This window comes from Lutra lutra, chromosome 6 (assembly GCF_902655055.1).
Source record: "Lutra lutra chromosome 6, mLutLut1.2, whole genome shotgun sequence".
NCBI classification, from domain to species: Eukaryota; Metazoa; Chordata; class Mammalia; order Carnivora; family Mustelidae; genus Lutra; species Lutra lutra.
The window spans coordinates 19,687,039-19,704,684 of NC_062283.1; the positions used below are offsets into that span (position 1 = coordinate 19,687,039).

General features: G+C 50.6%; 1 protein-coding gene across 1 annotated transcript in view; it reads right to left on the reverse strand.

The window, feature by feature from the left end:
- Positions 1 to 426: 426 nt before the first annotated feature.
- BMP6 (bone morphogenetic protein 6) overlaps positions 427 to 17,646 on the reverse strand; it is a 150,204-nt gene continuing 132,984 nt past the window's right edge. Inside the window, exons 3-7 of the mRNA XM_047732122.1 lie at positions 14,461 to 14,609; positions 13,630 to 13,827; positions 3,068 to 3,144; positions 2,166 to 2,276; positions 427 to 2,049 (exon numbers count right to left, since the gene is read on the reverse strand). Of these exons, the coding sequence (XP_047588078.1) occupies positions 1,900 to 2,049; positions 2,166 to 2,276; positions 3,068 to 3,144; positions 13,630 to 13,827; positions 14,461 to 14,609 (685 nt within the window). The 3' untranslated portion in view covers positions 427 to 1,899. The remainder of the gene's footprint in view (positions 2,050 to 2,165; positions 2,277 to 3,067; positions 3,145 to 13,629; positions 13,828 to 14,460; positions 14,610 to 17,646) is intronic.

Here is a 17,646-nt window from a genome sequence, read left to right on the forward strand (position 1 = left end):
GAGGTGAGCCTTCCCAGGCCCGGGTTTCGGGACCAGGGAGACCCACCAGCTGTAGGCAGCTCCAAGTTGGTGTAGAGGCTTACTGTGCTCTGTCTGCCTCGGAAGAGGTCAGCTCTGTGTGTGTCACGAGTGGGACTCAGCTGGCCTCAAGGCCAAAGTCTGAGGTAGGCGGGGCTGGGTCAGGGCTGACCCGGGCTGTAGTACTGCCCATGCGGGCACCCTCATAAGCCATGTCGTCCTGGTTGTTCAGCACTTTTACTGTCACACTTGAAAATAAGCACCCATCAGACTAGGCTCCCTTAAGATATGTACCTGAATGTTCTTTGCCATCAGGTTACTTCTCCTCATAATCCCTCTGTCTCCAACACTCTTTGCCCCACTGCCCATGCTCAGGGTGGGTGCGGTCTGTGCACACGCGGTCACTGGTGGTGGGAATCTGAGAAACAAGACCACTTCTGCTGTCTGCGGCAGAAGACAACAGAGCAGGATCTTGGCCAGCCTCTGCCTTAAAGGAAATCTTTATTAATTATGTATGGTTCACAGATGTTCTTTTAAAAACCCCAACTTTCTAGAGAAGCACAATCCTCATGAGTGGCTTCAGCTTTGCATCATGAGTCTTGTATTAAAAGAAAATCCAAGTGGTACAATTTGTTTACACTATGATACTTTCTAAATAAACTCTTTTTTAAAAAAAAAAAAGTCTGGTCTTTCCTTAAATGTTACAGCAAAACAGATATAAAATAGACAATAAATTATACTTTATATTTACAAAAAAGCTGTAAGTGCAAACAGTTTTGGATCATAAATGTATTATTTAATCAGTTTAGTATGAAATTGGCTTCCTAGTACATGATTGTGAAAAAGACACTTTAAAAATATTCTATGATTTCATCTGAGTCTTCCTTTCTACAAGAGAAAACTGGGATTCGGGTTCCTAATGGCATGCCCATCCAGACCCTCTCCTGGTGGGCCGGGGTGGGGGGGAGAGGGTCTTTCCCCATTTGGTTTCCTTTTTGGGTTCTAACCCCGCCACCTGGCATGCTGTCGAGGAAAAGGTAAAGAACCATTTTACTGAAATAGGTGAATTATTAGAGCTGACGTTCCTGGAGTTCGTGTGCTTTTCCAAGAGCTATTCCGCGAGAGAAGGGGCGCAGCACTGGTTTCCTGCGGCACCCGGCTGACCTGCCCCCTGCGGCCTCACCCCAATACCCGCTCGCTCAACTGTGGGCGCTAGCAAGGAGAACAGCTGATGGGGGGGGTGCGGTGTGGAAATGACATGGTTGGTTTGACCAAAGTAAGTGTATTTTCACATCGACAGAATTCCAGCACAAATGCTAAGGGCCGGGGTGGAGAGAAAAGGCACTTCACACAGCCCTGGGGTGGCCCGGGCTGCTGACCCTGTGTGAGACTGCCCTGCGGAGGCCGGCTGTGAAGAGGGGCGCTCCCCCCAATTCCAGTTATCTATACAGACCTACTTCTGATGCTACAGAACAGGCCGATAACTTTAGCCAAGAATACTCTTACTCCTTTAAGATGATTTTCCCTATTGACTCACTAACACCACAAATAGCTTGATCTAAAGCTAAAACTAATTCTGGTGGGCTCTTCTTTTTTTTTGGGGGGGGGAACCCTTCCATGTTATGTTTCTAAAGTTCCCAGACTTCACACTACAGACATCCAAGCCCCACTTCCTGCAGACCAGCATCTACCCACGTTATGTACTGCGTGAGCCAATTCTCCACGAGGCCCTTGAAAATCTTGGGCACTAAGGCACCGGCCAGCCTGGGGCAGCTTCAAAGCCTTGCCTCCCCCTTCGCCGTGCTCCTGCATGTTTTTCTTAAGGCAGATGTCACCTGGGAACCCAAGTCAGTCTCTGTGTCCCCAGCAGCTGGTTTGGAGTTAGTGGCATCCACAAGCTCTGACAACCATATTCCTGTATTTTTTTAAGATGACATTGGAGTTGTCATCAAAGTAAAGAACTGAGATGGCGTTCAGTTTGGTTGGTGCGCAGCATGGTTTGGGGACATACTCGGGATTCATAAGGTGAACCTGTTGCGAGACAGAAGGGGAAAGGCACCGTCAGAAGGGGAAAGGCACCGTCAGAAGTCATGCCTGGTCTCGGCTTACTGCTGCCTCTAACATGAGAGGGGTCCCTGGGCACTCACCAGCGTCTGCACGATCGCGTGGTTCGTTGCGTTCATGTGCGCGTTGAGTGGGAAGGAGCATTCTCCGTCACAGTAGTTGGCGGCGTAGCCCTTGGGTGCGATGATCCAGTCCTTAGGTGAAAGCAAAAGGATAGCACATGTGATCAGTGTACATTCCTCAGGTCACCCGTGCTCTCAGGAACCCGGTGAGAAGGTACTCCTCACATAGGACAGGTGGACAGACAGACCCAGGGAGGCCAAGTGCATGTTCCAGTGGCAAAAGCTAGCATGTGAGCCTAGTTCATCTGGCTCCAGAGTGCTCCCCCCCTTCCCGGGCCCACAAAGCCTTTGGCTGCTACCCACCTTCTAGGCTTGGAAGCACGGGTTGGCTTCCTGCACCCAGACCCAAAAGAGCCTTGAGTACGCCCTGTCATCATAACACCATCTGCATACAGAAACTCGATTTCCTATTACTTGTCACCTAGCATTCACTTCTTATGAACTCGTGGCAGCTCTCAGGTGTGGGCTAACCATTTGTGCTCTTCTAGATGATTCAGGTGAGTCAATTTATAGGCATTGGGTAACTGTTAGATCAGTTTTTCCAACCCTTTCTCAAAACACAAACGCCAAAGCGCCTCATGGATTTTGGAAGAATGGGGGAAGAGCACTGAAAACTGTGGGACTGATTCTGAGGTACACAGAACTTGGGAACCTGGCTCCCTGGGAAGGTGTCAGGGTGTGGGGGGTACACAAGTAGGCTGACCCTTCCTCTGCGTTCCTCCAGAAGCCCAGGCATTCAGAAGAGCTCCCAAGTCCCTTCACATGGGAATCATCTCAGCCCTAAAGCTCAAGTTCTTCGAGGACAGCCACTGCCATGAAGATGGGAAAGGACCTTAGTCCCCGTTGTGGTCCAGGGAACTCACCTGCCATCCCAGGTCTTGGAAGCTCACATAAAGCTCATGCTTCCTGCAGGCCGTTTTCAACTCACTGCTGTTGTAATCTGTCGGAGGAGGTAAGATGCACCCATTAACTCATTCATTCTTTCATTTAAATATGGATGTGGGAAGCTTTGCCATGGGCCAGGCACTGTAGGAGGCTAATGACAGCAGTGAACAAGACCTCTGAGCAACACAAACATGGGCCCCAAACAGCTCCATCAGGTTCCCTGTGGCTCCCAGATTCTCACTCATGCCCTCTTGTTTACTCTGGGGTGAGTGCTGGGCAGACTGGCACACAAGGTCATTATCAACTTCAAAGGACTCTTGACCAACAGATGGGCATTGTGAGCCCCTGCTGAATGCAGGGCCTGTGGAGAGGGCACAGCAAGAGGCCCTACAACACCCCTCGGGCCCTTACTTGGAAGACACTGTATTCACAGTACAGGACAACCATACCAGGTGGGATTCCCTATAATTCACACAGGGCGGGGGCTGTGAGGATAGCTGGATCAGGAAAGCATCCCGAAGGAAGGGTAACAGAAGGTGCCTAACCAAGAGGGAGTCAGAGACAGAGGGAGACAGGGCAGGAGGGATTGCTCTCTCTCTGGCATCAGTCCCCAGGCTCACTTCCAGGGTTGAGCCCTCTGACCTGCACCAAAGCAGACTCCTAGGCCAGTGGTGTCCTGTGAGAGCCTGTTCTAGCACGTATGATGCAGGTGCTGCTAAGCTGCCCCAGCCTAGAGGACGGGATGGCCCAGGTTCACTGAGGCCAGCTGGAGCAGCTCTTCCGTGAGGTGTCCTCCGCTAAGCACCATGGGAAATAGGAAAATAAGTGACATGAGGCTTGCATCCTCCAAGAAATTGGAGAGACGAAGGGGTGGTGTGGGACATGGACACAACTAACTCAGATAGACAACAGTGTGGGTGCTGTGGGCAAGTGTTATGGAGAAGTCCCACTGGGAGTCCAGGGAAGGGTCAGTTAAAGGTGGAAGCCAGAGAAGTGAGTGGTTCTGGTGGAAGGAATTTAAGGATATGTGAAGAAGAACCAATCAGAGGAGGTAAAACTGTGGAAATGAATGGCCTAGAACGCCAACCAAAATGATGATGTAAGCCTGCAAAGAAAGGGTTTGAGCCAGAGAGAGACATGTTCAAAACTATGATTCCCAAGGATCAACTGGTAGTGGTGCTTCAGAGATGAAAAGGAAGGCTCCAGAGAAAGATTCTTAATCTGCAATGGACTTTGATAGATACAAGAGCCTGAGGTCACATGCATGCCTTCTCTGCCCTTTTTAATCACACGAGCCAACGAACTACCTAATTGTTTAAAGCCTATTTGCACTAGGTTTCCTGTTACTTGTACTCCTGGGCCTCTTGGCACTGAAGTAATATAGGACACGAAGATCTCATGAGTGAGGCAAGAGACAGACAGTACTGACTCGGCTTGGTCACCTGCCCTGGGAGGAGAGACAGGCTACCTTTCTGAGGTGGCTTGATCATCCCAAATTTATTCATTCTCCCTTCTTGCCTCCTTCAGCTTGCAGAACCACCCGAGCTATCATTCCAAGTACCCAGAAGACATGACTGCAAAGCCACACTGGAGGGAAATTTTCACAATGGAGGAAACCAAAGACTCCCAGTAAAACACAAACACAAAAACCACCCACGAAACACCACCCCACAAAGCAAGACAAAAACCTGCTGAAAATAATCCCCCAAGAAAACATCAAGCACACAAAGAAACTATCCCAAAAGTTAGAATATAAGAAAAAACACAGGGACCACAGGCAAGAGTAGTCTCCCGAGTGGGATTACAAAAAGAATATGTAAAATAATGGAAGAAATAAAATAGGAAACAGAAACCCTACAACAAGGACATATGGAGAAAAAAAAAAAAACATGATAAAAGAACAGGTGGACGGGAACGAAATGGAACTTTATAAAGTTCTACTGAAGGTAAAAATTAATGGATGGGTTAAACATCAGATTAGACACAAATGAAGAGAGGATTAAAGAGTGGAACAATGAATTTGAAGAAACGTCCCCAACTATAACTCAGAGTGCAGAGGCTCAAGGGTACCACTCCCTCTCTATAAAGAGATAATGGAAGACAGAATGAAAAGGCCAATGAATTTCTGAAGAGAATATCAGGGGAGTAACAACTGAACATTGGGATGTGTGGGAATTTTCTAGAAGAAGAGCAAACATCTTTATATTGGAAAGGCACACTGGTGCCTACACACTAAGCAGAGTAAATAAATTGCGATCCAGCCACACATGGTGAAAACGTAGTACATTAAATGCAGAGGAATTCTTAAACTATCAGAAGATAAGAAAATTTGCCACAAAGGAACACAAGGCAAATGGACAGTTAACTTCTTTGCAACAAAAATCTACAACATACAATGTTTAATACCATAAGAATGATGCCATCAACCCAGAATTCCATACCCGGCTATGTTGGATATGTTTTTGTGTGGGCTCTTATGTGGAGAAATCCCTAGACAGGTGGGAATAGAGGCCCCATCTCCCATCAGAGGGCTCCTGCCTTCGTCCCCTGGCCACTGAGTACGGGCTCTTGACTTGATTAAAGCCGTATAGATGCCCCCACCTTTGAGGGAGTGACCCCAAGGGGAAACCGAGAATGGGTAGCATGGCGGCAAGTGTCCCGGGTGATGGCATCCAAACCACATTGTCCTTGTGACCAGGTCTGAGCTGGATCACTCGATTCCCTGTTTGGTTCTCCAGCCTTCTTGTTGGTTGGATGGGTTCCTGATACGCTAATTTTTCATTTTAATTCAAGTCTGCTTCTCTTCTACATAGTCAAGAAGGGCCTTGACTGGGTCATTGGGGGATAGGGAGTGCAGAGCACAAGGGCGGGAGGGAGGTCACTATCTACAGGCTTGGTGGGCCTGTCTCTCTGATAAGGTGTCTTCTGAGCAGAGACCTGCAGGAATATTGGCAGCAGGGCAGGAGGCTCTCAGGGGAAGAATATCTGCATGTGGGAACGGTCAGTGTGAAGGCCCAAGTTGGCCTGTTGTAGAACAGCCTGGAAGGCCACTCCTTGTTCATTAAAAGCCGTATCTTCTGTCTACCTGCTGCGCACATGGCTAGTGGATGTTTCTCGTCACAGTTCCGTGTGGCTCAGCCCTGCCCACACCCGTGGGGAGAAGGGAGGCAGGAGCTCCCATCCTGGCCCTTCTGACCTCCCTGAAGCCCTCCCTCCTGGCACCTCTTCTTCTCCAGCCAGCTGCAAGTCTCAAGACTCTGTGGCCCTGGTTCCTTGCACTCTTGAAGTTGTCCTGGGTTAGATGATCTGTGATCCTGTCTGGAATTTTCCCTGCCTGACCTCAGTTGGCTTGGGTCTCCACAAAGTAAACATCCCCCCAAATGCCTTCTGTGTACTGGGGGCCATGATTGGAATCGTTAGCCACGTGAAAGGCAGGGGCTTCTGGGATACCTTTCCTTCCCAGGTCGGTGGACAGGGGCAGTGGGCTATAATAAGGAATATTATATCCTGGCAGAGCTAGAAAAACCATGTGATTGCCTGACACTTCCAAATCTCTCCATAGTTCAGGATGGGGGCAGCCACCAGAAGACCAACCAAGATGGCCCCGAGAAGTACACAGCTTTTACCTGCACCGACAGTTCTGTCTGTGAGCCTCCTGCAAACTGAACTCTCTCAACACTCAACAAAGAGAACTTTCTCTGCAAGAACAGCTATTTCATTTAGAGCTAGACACTGGCGTTTTTGTTGTTAAGTAGAGATTGGGGCCAGAGAGAGGAGAGGGAGGGATTCAACTCTGCTGTCTTTCCTCCTACACTTTCAAGCCGCACTTAGGTTTCCTCATGAGTCCACGTTACGTGTGGCGCAGAGCGTGTAAATATTTGTGAAGGTCAGTGCTTCTCAAAATACCTGTGTGTGCCCCTCAGGGGTCAGCACCCTGGGCTCCACAGTGGAATGCCCCTGCCCTGCACAGTTTTTTTTTGTGTTTTTTTTTTTTTTTTTTAAGGACTGACAGATTGCAGAAAAACATTCTCCCACCCCGGCCCCTTGATACTTGTTTGGATGAATGGTCTGGATAGGGCCAGTGACAGGAAGACATCCGCTTCAGTGGGATAAAGGAAGGCAACACATGGGTTCACCAGTCGAGGGGAAGGCAGAAAAGAGAAGCCATATTGCTGGACAGAAGGAACCAAGCAACCAGCCAGCCAGAGCAATAGGCTGGAGGCTGACACCAACATCCTCAAGGGCAACGGTCCTCCGTCTGACTCACAGGTGGCCCTGGGCCCACTCCAGGAGACTCACTAGGGAGTGGGAGCCCCCTTCAGACCCTCAGGCCAGAGTTCCTGGAAATGAGTTCCCTGCTGTCCAGCTGAGTCTGCAGCCTCTAGAACTTGAGAAGCAGAGGAGAGGCACACACACAGGTGCATTGTCACCCTCTTCACACTCGAAGCCTGTCTTGGGCCGCCTGGCCCTCCCCAGGATGCAGATGTGGTGAAGGCTGGTCTGGGACCCGAGACATGTTTTTCCAAAGAATCTGACTTTTTCCAAGTTGAACGCAGAAATTACAGTCTGGCTTGCACTCATTCCATGGGATTCTTTGGCCCAGAGCAGGGGGCAGGACAAGAGGGACTCAGGCCCAGCCCAACCAGGCCCCAGGTGGCCGTCCTGAGTACCGGGACAAGCACAGCCTCGCCGCAGATGGGATGGGGCACAAAAAAATTTGGTTACCTGGTGGCAAAATTGAACAATCATAAAAGGCCCCGGGATTCATTTCTTCCATAACCAGATACGGGCCGTTCCCTAGTCTACTTTCAAACAGGAGAGATACATTTTTCCCTCGCCATAGATTCTCAGGCTTTGGAAGTGTCAGAAGCGCCACGCTGGGGGAAAGGGAGCCCCTTTAAAGCCCCAAGACAGCCCTGCCTGTCTTTCCCCTAAGTGAAGAACCCTTGCCAAAACCCTCCAGGCTCTGTCCTAAGAGAGGCATGGACAGGCAGAAGTGAGGACCACGAGTAGGGCAGGGGCAGGGAGGAGCGGGGGGACAGGCTTCAGCGCACGGTGTGTTTTTCTAACCCTTTGCCAAGGGACGTCTGCATCTCACCCAGGCCTTCTGGACCATTAAACCAGCAGTACGGAAAGTATCACATCCATTCCCACTGGCCAGACTAGCGGCCAGTGCCACCCTGTCCTCACTGGTTGCTGACACCTGCAAGGGGTGGTGCGTCCAACCCTCCGGCTGGGGCGTGGCCTCGCCTCTGCCCACACCTGGGGCAGAGCTCTCCTGGGGCCCCACCGGCAGGTCCTTACCTGCTGTCTCATCCGGACCGAGGTCGGAACAGCTCACAGATGTGCGGAACCAACACGGAATGAGCTGTGTGGAGGCAGGCTCACCTGGAGTCCTGTGGTTGGATCACCTGCCCTGTCCGTGCACTTCTGACACTACCTCATTCCCGCATCCGAGGGTCCCGCTGGGAGGGAATGGGGGTGGGTGGGTGGCTGGAGGCTGGTGGTGCCGCCGGGCCCACCAAACACAGCTCTTCACTCACCCACTGGCCGGGGCTTGGCCCCTTCTTCCCACCCATGGAGGTCCCCGCTTCACCGTCCAGGGTCTGTCTCACCTCCTCGCTGCCCCCCTGTTCCCCGGCTGCGGCCTTGTGTACCGCACATCTGATCTGTCCCAACAGGAGGGGCACATGCCATCCAGCCTTCCTGGCACCTGCCCTCCTGAAACGCTGTGCACGCAGTGGAGCACAAGGGAGCTGTAGGCTAGGAGGGCTCGCCCCGCGGCTGGCTTACTTCTGCAGAATGGCTCCCAGGAACGAAATACAGTCTCAGAGGAAGGAGTCTGACTCAAGGGGGACCATAGAGGGGAGGAGGGCAGAGAAGGGACAAAGTCAAGGCAAGCACAAGAAACCAGGTGAGAGGGAGGAAGAATGGAGGGAGCAGGCCAGTGGCGACCTTGCCAGCCTGAGGTTTTCTGCAGAGGGGCAGGGCCAGTTTTCCTGAGCCCTGGCTACAGTCCTCCCAGAGCAAACTTGTTTCTAGAGAAAACAATTCACTACTCTGATTTCCCTTCTCTCCCAGAATGATGGGGCCAAGTACAACACCCAGCTGTTAGAAGGGCACCTTTGTCTTCACTGATCGCTCCGTATCTCCCAGCCTTCTCAGCCCGTCTCATCTCTCCCCATCAACCCACTGAGTCAACAGGGCCATCGAGCCTATGCTGGAGAACGCCCAGCTCCTCGTGCCCCGGACACTGTGGAACCCCAGGAAGGTTTTGAGTTCTGGTGTCAAGAATCTCATCAAATGTTGGGGGGCGCGGAGCTGGATTTTCAGAATCTAGATCTTATTTACAACCTGGATGGCTAGACAATAGGGAGGTCCTGTTCTTCTCTGGGGCCAGGATTTCAAGATCTCCTGCTTTGTGCTAAGTTGGGTAGACATTGGCCTCTTCTCAGCCTTTATCTTAATTATCAAAGAATACAGAGATTTGGGGCGCCTGGGTGGCTCAGTGGGTTAAGACTCTGCCTTCGGCTCAGGTCATGATCCCAGGGTCCTGGGATCAAGCCCCGCATCAGGATCTCTGCTCAGCAGGGAGCCTGCTTCCCCCTCTCTCTACCTGCCTCTCTGCCTACTTGTGATCTCTGTCAAATAAATAAATAAAATCTTTAAAAACAAAAAAAAGAATACAGAGATTAAGTATCTTGAAAACAGAGGCTTCTCTCAAAGACTGATCACCAAGACTCCCCATACTTTAAGTACCTCGGCTCTCCCTGTTCCCTCCTAGACTGAGTCTCCTGCCCCCGGCACCATCTCGGGAGTTAGTGGCTGTTGGTGAATTATTTAGGCCTCTTACAGCTCCTCTTTACGCCTGTTACTGCCTTTCAGCGTTATTGGCTATTAGTACATTCATAAGGGGTAAACCGAGGGATGGGGTAGAGGGAACCTATGACTCCTTGATAACTTTAATACCAAAGGAGCTTAATGGCAAATGAGAGTCAAGTATTATAAATACGGACTTTGAAATGATTCTAACTGTTGAATCACGAATGCCATGCCTGTCCACCACAGCTGTGGGGAATTAAGATTTGATTTCATTTAGAAAGCTCTGAACAAGCCTCTACCTCTTGACCAAGACATCTGGAAGCCAAGCTGCAGGCCCTAAAATTTTAATTTAAGATCAAAAACGACAAATGACAACTCCCAATTCCTTTGAAGAACTATAAACAGCTAACTCAAAACCCTGACCCAGATCCATTCTTCTCAAGCTCTGGATTTCCCCAGAGGGTCAGCCCCCTCAGTCTTGGCCTGCCAACACATGTACGCACATGCTGCCCTAGTGGGGACACCTGTCAGCAGCCAGAAGGCCAAATAAAAATTGATCTGTCAGAATGAGTCCCCAAGCCTACTGACTGGAGTTCCTGGAGACCTACAGCAAGATTTCACAGTCATCATAAAGTTCCCAAACCACTGTTTGGCAAACGATGAGGTCGGTTGCCTTTCTTTGGCTGGAAGCATATTCAATGGTCCTGATCGGGAAGTTCAAGAGATAGAAGAGCTGAGCCATCAACAAGGTCAAGAGCTTATCTAAATGTACCAGAGCCACACTGTCCCCACTAGGATCCTTAAAGACACATGTCTGGGTGGGTTGGAAAGAGGCAGATGGAGCAAGGACTCTGCAGTGCTAACACACAGCATCGGCAGCCACAAAGGACTCCTTCCAAAGGACAGGCAGGATCACGAGGACTCGCTGGTTTGCAGATGGTTGGCAGAGGTGCGTGGTGGCCACAAAAACATCAAGGATGAAAGAGGCCAGAAGGACATCTAGCTTTACAGGAATGGTTAAAAGTAGCAGAAAAGCTCCCAAACTGTCATCTGCCAAAACAAAGAGCAGTTCCAAGTCACAGTGCTGGCAGCCGGCGGGTTGACCTGACAGAGAACCCCAGACTCACCAATGGACTTGACATGGCATTAATGCCTCCCTCCGCAGCCAGGTTTTGGAAAGATCCTGGGAAATCAGCTCGATTGGTAGCTCGACAGCCACCCCCACCCCGCAAATGGAACCATCCCTTCAGACCATTTGCACACAGCCCTGGTGAAGAACCAGGTGTCACAGGCCCCCCCGAAGATGAAGCAATGGACCCCGAGAGAAAGCTCCTCTCAAAGAGGGTGAACAGAAGTAACCAGAAAGACCAGCACGTGAGAGCTAACAGACCCGAGGGCAGTTGGCTGGTAGAAATGGAGGCTGAGAAAGAACCTGCCAGATTCACTGGAATCCCTACCAGGGCTATGCAGCCCACAGCTTGGACCATGACTCTTAAAACATGTGCAAAAGCGATAAACAATACTGTCCAGATGACATCTGAGCCCACTGGAGAAGGGCGATGCAGCCGACATCCATCATTTGCTGGGAGCAGACAGCTACAGAGAAGTGAGGGTAAGTGAAAACCATCCAGGGCGCCTTCGATCCAAACCCACACTTTGGTGCATGTGTTTGCAAAGTCCGGCTTGAAGGCCAAGTACAGATGTGAGAGCACATTCTGGTGGGTGGTGGGGAAGGCGGAGGGACGCAAGCTCTTGGCCTCTCCCTCGTGGTGGACTTGCCCGCCGGCCCAGGCATCTGCAGCTCGGTTCCAAAAATAGCCCCGTATTTCCCTGCCATGTTTCACCCTGATGACAGGCAACTTGATGGATTATGTTCACTTCTTTGCCCAGATGCAGGATGGTCTCTGATGGGCTTCCGGTGGCCGTGACTGTGACAGAGAAATATTAATTCCCTGGGAACACTGTGGAAGAAGGGGGGCAGCAGAGGCCCAGGAATCTCCTCTTTCCAGAAGACTGACAAAGGAAAAGTCCTGCCTGGAGTCACACCAGAGACCACAACGTTTTGTCTCGGACGTATCTATCCGGTCCCATGGTAGCCTGGAAAGGAGGCACAAACCGGACGACCCATCTCTCTGGGGAGCCAGGCTTCTCTCTGGAATTCTCTTCTCCAGGAGCAACCTCTTCCATTGTCTGTCTGCTCCCATTAATGGCAAGGATAAGTAAGGTAGAAAATAACAAATATAGAAAGTAGCTCTTCAGTGGGCCTACCCTGACCAATTTCTCTGGCCTGAGAGAGGGTCTCTGAAGCAATAAGAGTGAGGAGGTCCCTTCCTGGTAAATACTCTCTCAGTCGTGGTGGTGGTGGTGAGGGGGCTGGTTCTGGACCTTTGCACAGGTGAGGCGAGAGGTAGCTGTCGTGTCATGAACTCTTCTGTCCTAGCACCACCAGAAGGCGCAAAGCATATTTGCAAATACTGGGTTGGGAGGTGGAGGTGGGACACTTGCCTCTTATTACACACGTGATCAACTTTAATGCTCATGTTTAATTGAGACTTATCAAACTGAGGGAAAAAAATGTGGAAAGGGACTCAGAAGAGAACAATTGGATGACACGGGTAAAAATCAAAATCAGAGACTTCTTTTCCCAATTACAAGATCTGGTGTGTGTACTTGGGGGAAGGGGTGATGAATAAATCAAATGAAATTTCAATTTTAAAAAAAGCAACCCACATTTTAAGAGCTGCCTTCATGTCTGGGGCCCCAGCACCAAAGTGACCACAGCGCATTAATTAATTGAAGCCTACCGCCAGCCATCCCCCGAAGGAAGACATGGAGCAAACTTCCTCTGAAGAGAATAAAGGAAAGCAATCACTTCTTCTTTTTTTTTTTAATTTTTTTAAAGCCCAACTGTTTCTAGTGGTAAATACAGGAACACCCACGCTGTGCCATGCATGTTTCCAAGAAACACCAGGATGACAAAAGCAGCAAAATGTCACCTCATGCTGGGCGGCAGGTCCTCGAGCCCCCCAGCTGAGAGCCTCGTAAGAGAAATGGCTTATTAAGTCAGAACCTAAAATGGAGATGCTTTTTCACAGTGAGAGGTTGAGTACCCAGGGAGATGGTCTTTCTGAGAATGCCATCAACGAGGGAAAATAGAAGAGACGGCGAGATTCCTAACACCACGTGAGCCCATGGATGTAGCCAGGCCTAAAGCTAGCCCCCTAGACCTCCTAGTTCACGAACCAATGACATCTCTCAGAGCTGGTTGTGTGAGCAGACCTCCCGTCACTGTCAGCCAAGAGCACTGACCAGTACGAGTCCCTCTTACGCAAGTACACAAAGTGGGTTTGTATGCCACAACCTCCCAGGCATCACACCAACCAAAAGAAAATCTGGGTGTTCTCAGGATCTTTATGTGAATGAAAGAGGAGTTGGAGAAATCCTTATCAAATGGAAGGGTGTTCTTCCAGAAAACCAGACACTCAGGACATCTCTAGCCTGTGGACTGAGTCCCCAGAGAACAAAGGTCCCCGCTGACAGCCCTAGGAACCCTGCTAGATAATTGGTGGCCACAGTGACGCACCTGTGAGTCTTTGTATTTCTGGGCAGAAGCCGTTGGGCTAACATCATCAACACGTCCTTGTTCTCACTGAGGCCCATGCATCCTCCCCACCAACTTCCCAGGCTTCCTGAGAACATGGGCTCCACCCAAACCTACCGGAAGCACTGGAGACCCGGGAAACATCCTGGGACTGGGTGGAGCGATTGCGGCTCTGCTGTCGGCGCCTCCCAGGGGCTGACCTCGTGGTGCGCACGTGGACCTCGCTGACCTTGAAGAAGGCCACCATGAAGGGCTGCTTGTCGTAAGGGCCGTCTCTGCCCACCAGGCCTGCCGCTCGAGGGTTGATGGTGAGTCCTCGAATGCAAACCACAGCATGGCTGTCTTTATTGCCTGGAAACGGGTTCCTGCAGCTCCCTGGCCACCCAAGTGCCCATCACAGAGTGAGGATGAGGGAGGAGCCCTACACATGCTCAGAGCACAATCAAAACACTCCTTCCGAAGTTGCATGCATCAAAGCAAGGAGTGAACTCCCAGGCCTCCCATTCCCAATACATTTTGCCCTACACAACCATTCTTCCTGCTCATGTGCCTCCCAACCAGTGGGGGAACGGACTTTACAGGCAGAGTGTGCCCCGTCTGAGGTCTGGTGTGGGGACCTGGCCTGGCAGCTTTGGTGCTACAGGAGGAGGGGGTACTGGTAGAGTTCTCGTGCAAACTTGCCCCCTACCCAATGGTGAGAATGCAGACAGGGTCTCCCCCTGCCCCTGCAAGCCATCTTCCTATAGTGGCCCCTGGAACTCAGATCACCTACTATCTCCAAGTCCTTCTTGCAGGCCTCTGGGAGAGATCTTGCTTCCTAGTAGTAGTTACGAAAGAACAGTAAGTGAGGTCATCCCGGAGCTGTGGTCTCCCCCAGAAACCAGGGTTCTACTGTAACTGTTGCAAATGGAACGGATGAGCACTGTTCACTGCTTCTGGCAAACTTACCATCCCGAGTCACCACGCTCAGCTGAAGCCCCATGTTGTGCTGCGGGGTCACGACCCACAGATTGCTGGTGGCCGTGATGTCAAATTCCAGCCAGCCTTCTTCTGAGGCCCACACCATGCGGGTATCCAACAAAAATAGGTCAGAGTCTCTGAAAGGAAGAAAAGTTTGCTTGGTGAGGCACACACCACCCTCTCGGCCCATCCTCTCTGTCCTGCCTTGGCGTTAGAATGAAAATGCCGATGTCGGATCGGGTCCACCCAAGAGACACCACATATGGTGCCCTGCTGTGGCTCTGGCTCATGGGACACCCAGGACACATGCATGACTCAGTGTGGAGAGGCATATGTGCTAGGGAGCAGCCCAGAGCAGAAATGAGTCTTCTCCCAAGTCTAGGTGGATCCCTCAACTTCGTCAAAGGCCTTGCTATGGCTGTGCCTGCCGAGTCTTGCTGGGGAATAAGGAAGGAGGTGGGGGGCAGTGGAGGAAGAAAGAAAGTCATACTATTGCTTACTTAATGGCAAACAAACTCTAAAAAGGGAGCAGGGCAGCGAGCAGGCATGAGAAAAAGGATTAGGAAAATATTAAAATAGGATTCGTGAGCAAAAAAAAAGTTGTGGCTTTATTCAATTTTTTCTTTTTATAAAATGAGGATCTGACAACCTTCACATGTTAATTCCTGTGAAATAAAAAAGAGAAACAAGAAGCCACATCGTATTTGTGGGTAATCATCAGATCCTTGCTTTTAATTAAGGCCTTCGAGCGGTCCCTGCTGCGTGCGGGCCCCTTTCTCGTGGGGATGCGGTAGCCGTGGATGGATGTTGAGTGATTTTAAAGTTCATCCCAGGGACGCATGGGTGGCTCAGTTGGTTGAACGTCTGCCTTCGGCTCAGGTCATGATTCCAGGTCCTGGGATCGAGCCCCACATTGGACTCCCTGCTCAGCAGGGAACCTGCTTCGCCCTCTGCCCCTCACCCCACTTGTGCTCTCTCTCAAATAAATAAATAAAATCTTTAAAAAAATAAATAAACATGTGCAGTGTTAGCACATGTGGAACTTAAAAACAACAACAACCTCATCCCAGCACAGATAGGAGCCGTGGCTGGGGTTTGTAGGCAGACTCAGAATCCATTCCTTCCACTGGGCTCCACAGGCAGTAGTTATATCTTTGTTTTTGGTTCTGTTTTACAGGTTTCAGCTAACGGAACCCTAGGATTCGCAAGAAGATGGAGTGCGGGTTTCTTCCTGCTCCCACACATGTGATGATAGAGCAGTGTCAGGAGATGGCCCCCTTCGTGTGTTTCAGGAACACTCTGAATCTGAGTTGACATCCCAGGGTCACTGACAGGAAATGGCAGGGAATTCCCAAGCAGGGCAAGGCAGGGCACCATTTTGGCCATGGGAAGATTCAAATCCTCTAGTGCCCTCTTTTACAGGATTGAAAGTTTACCAGAACACTGCATTTAAGACGAGCATTGCAATACAAACACTGTGTACTGAAACTGGGTACAGGGTGCCTGGGTGGCTCAGCTGGTTAAGCATCAGGTTGTGATCCTGGGGCCCTGGAATCAAGTCCTGCATCAGGCTCCCTACTCAATGGGGAGTCTACTTCTCCCTCTACCTCCCCTTCCCTATCTCTCATGAATAAATGAATAAAATCTTTTTTTAAAAAACCACAAAAATTGGTTATAAAGCACTTTCATGTACTCTGCTTTCCTTCTAACAACCTGAAAGCAGGTCGGATATCATGATCCCCATTGTAGGGCTGGGGACTCACACAGACTTGAGGTTACAACCGTGTGACTACGGTCAAAAGCTAGTGAGAGAACTAGCTAGCAAAAAGAAGCCAGCAGATTCTGTTTCCCCATCACGCTGCCGTGTGAGATTATGAAGAAAGACAACCTGTGGCAAGTGAACACAGTTTATCTCTACCCCATCAACTATCTGTGAGGCCAGTGCCGAAACGTGAGAGTTAAACGTCTCAGATGTCTGGGGGGAAACAATTTTTCCTGTTTACACGGCTTGGAGTTAGAAGGCAGCTCTAGTATCATCTTTTCCAAGCTTAAAACAGTAGGTACAGCGAAAAGGAGTTTACTCAGCTGCTGACCAGAGCCTGCGGGGGTGCCCCACGGAGGCTGGCCATCTTTAAAGCGCTCTTGGACGACGTGCGTGTGTCATACCTCCTGTTGACAAATTGCCCCCCCCACCGGCACCGAGGTAACTGTGAGCAGGGAGGCAGGGGTGTTCGTGGAAAACAGCAAGAGGGGACTGCGAGGCCAAAGCTTTGAAGTGAAGATATAAAAAGACATAAATTCTGTTCTGGAAGTTCGGAGAAGACCCTCATCCAGGAATAACACAGACACTGGGAGAAGTGGCCCCGGTCCCGAAGGCAGCACGGGCCCCTCGGGAATGAAAATGCACTGAGAATCCCAAGGAGCCAAGCTGCGCCTGCGTCAAGGGGGTCACTTGTCGCTCTTGACAGAGCTTGGGGGATGCACCTGGCGGACAACCCTTAAAGACTTGTCACGAGGATGCAGAAAAATGCAGTGCATCATAGGACTGTGGCAGAGCTCGTACAAAAAGCTAGAACGAGCTTTTATTTGAAAAAGGTAGGGTTTATGGAAAAGGGAACGGGAGTCTATTACAAGAGAAAGTGCGGGGTAGGACCGAGGTCCCTGGTCCGAAAAAGGAGAGAAACAGAGAGAAGGAGAAAAGGGCATGAATTAAAGGGGAAAATGTGAATCCAAAACCAAACTTGGAGTAAAGGGGGAAGGTGCTTAGGAGGAGGAGGACCGATCACGAGGTGGCAGGAATGAAATCCGCAGGGCGAGTGGGGACTCGTGGACGCAAGCAGCCTGGCTTTCTCTCCTGCCTGCTCCTGAGTCACGCTGGGTCCCCGGGACGTCTGTGTTGTTTCCCCATTGCCTTCCCTGGCTGTGCAACAAGGAGAACACTGGTCCTCCGTGCCCAAGAGACCACAGGGATATGCAAATGCTGGCTGACCGCTGAGCCTGGAAAGATGAAAAACTGTGGCTCACCAGCAGTGAGGCAGGCTCAGATTTTGATGTTTATGAAATCTAGGATGCTTGGGTCCGTGGAAGGAAGGAGAGGTATAGAGTATGCACCAAGAACCTCTCTCTATTCCTTGGGGACTCCAAAGAGGCAGGTCCTATTACTGTCTCTTTCCT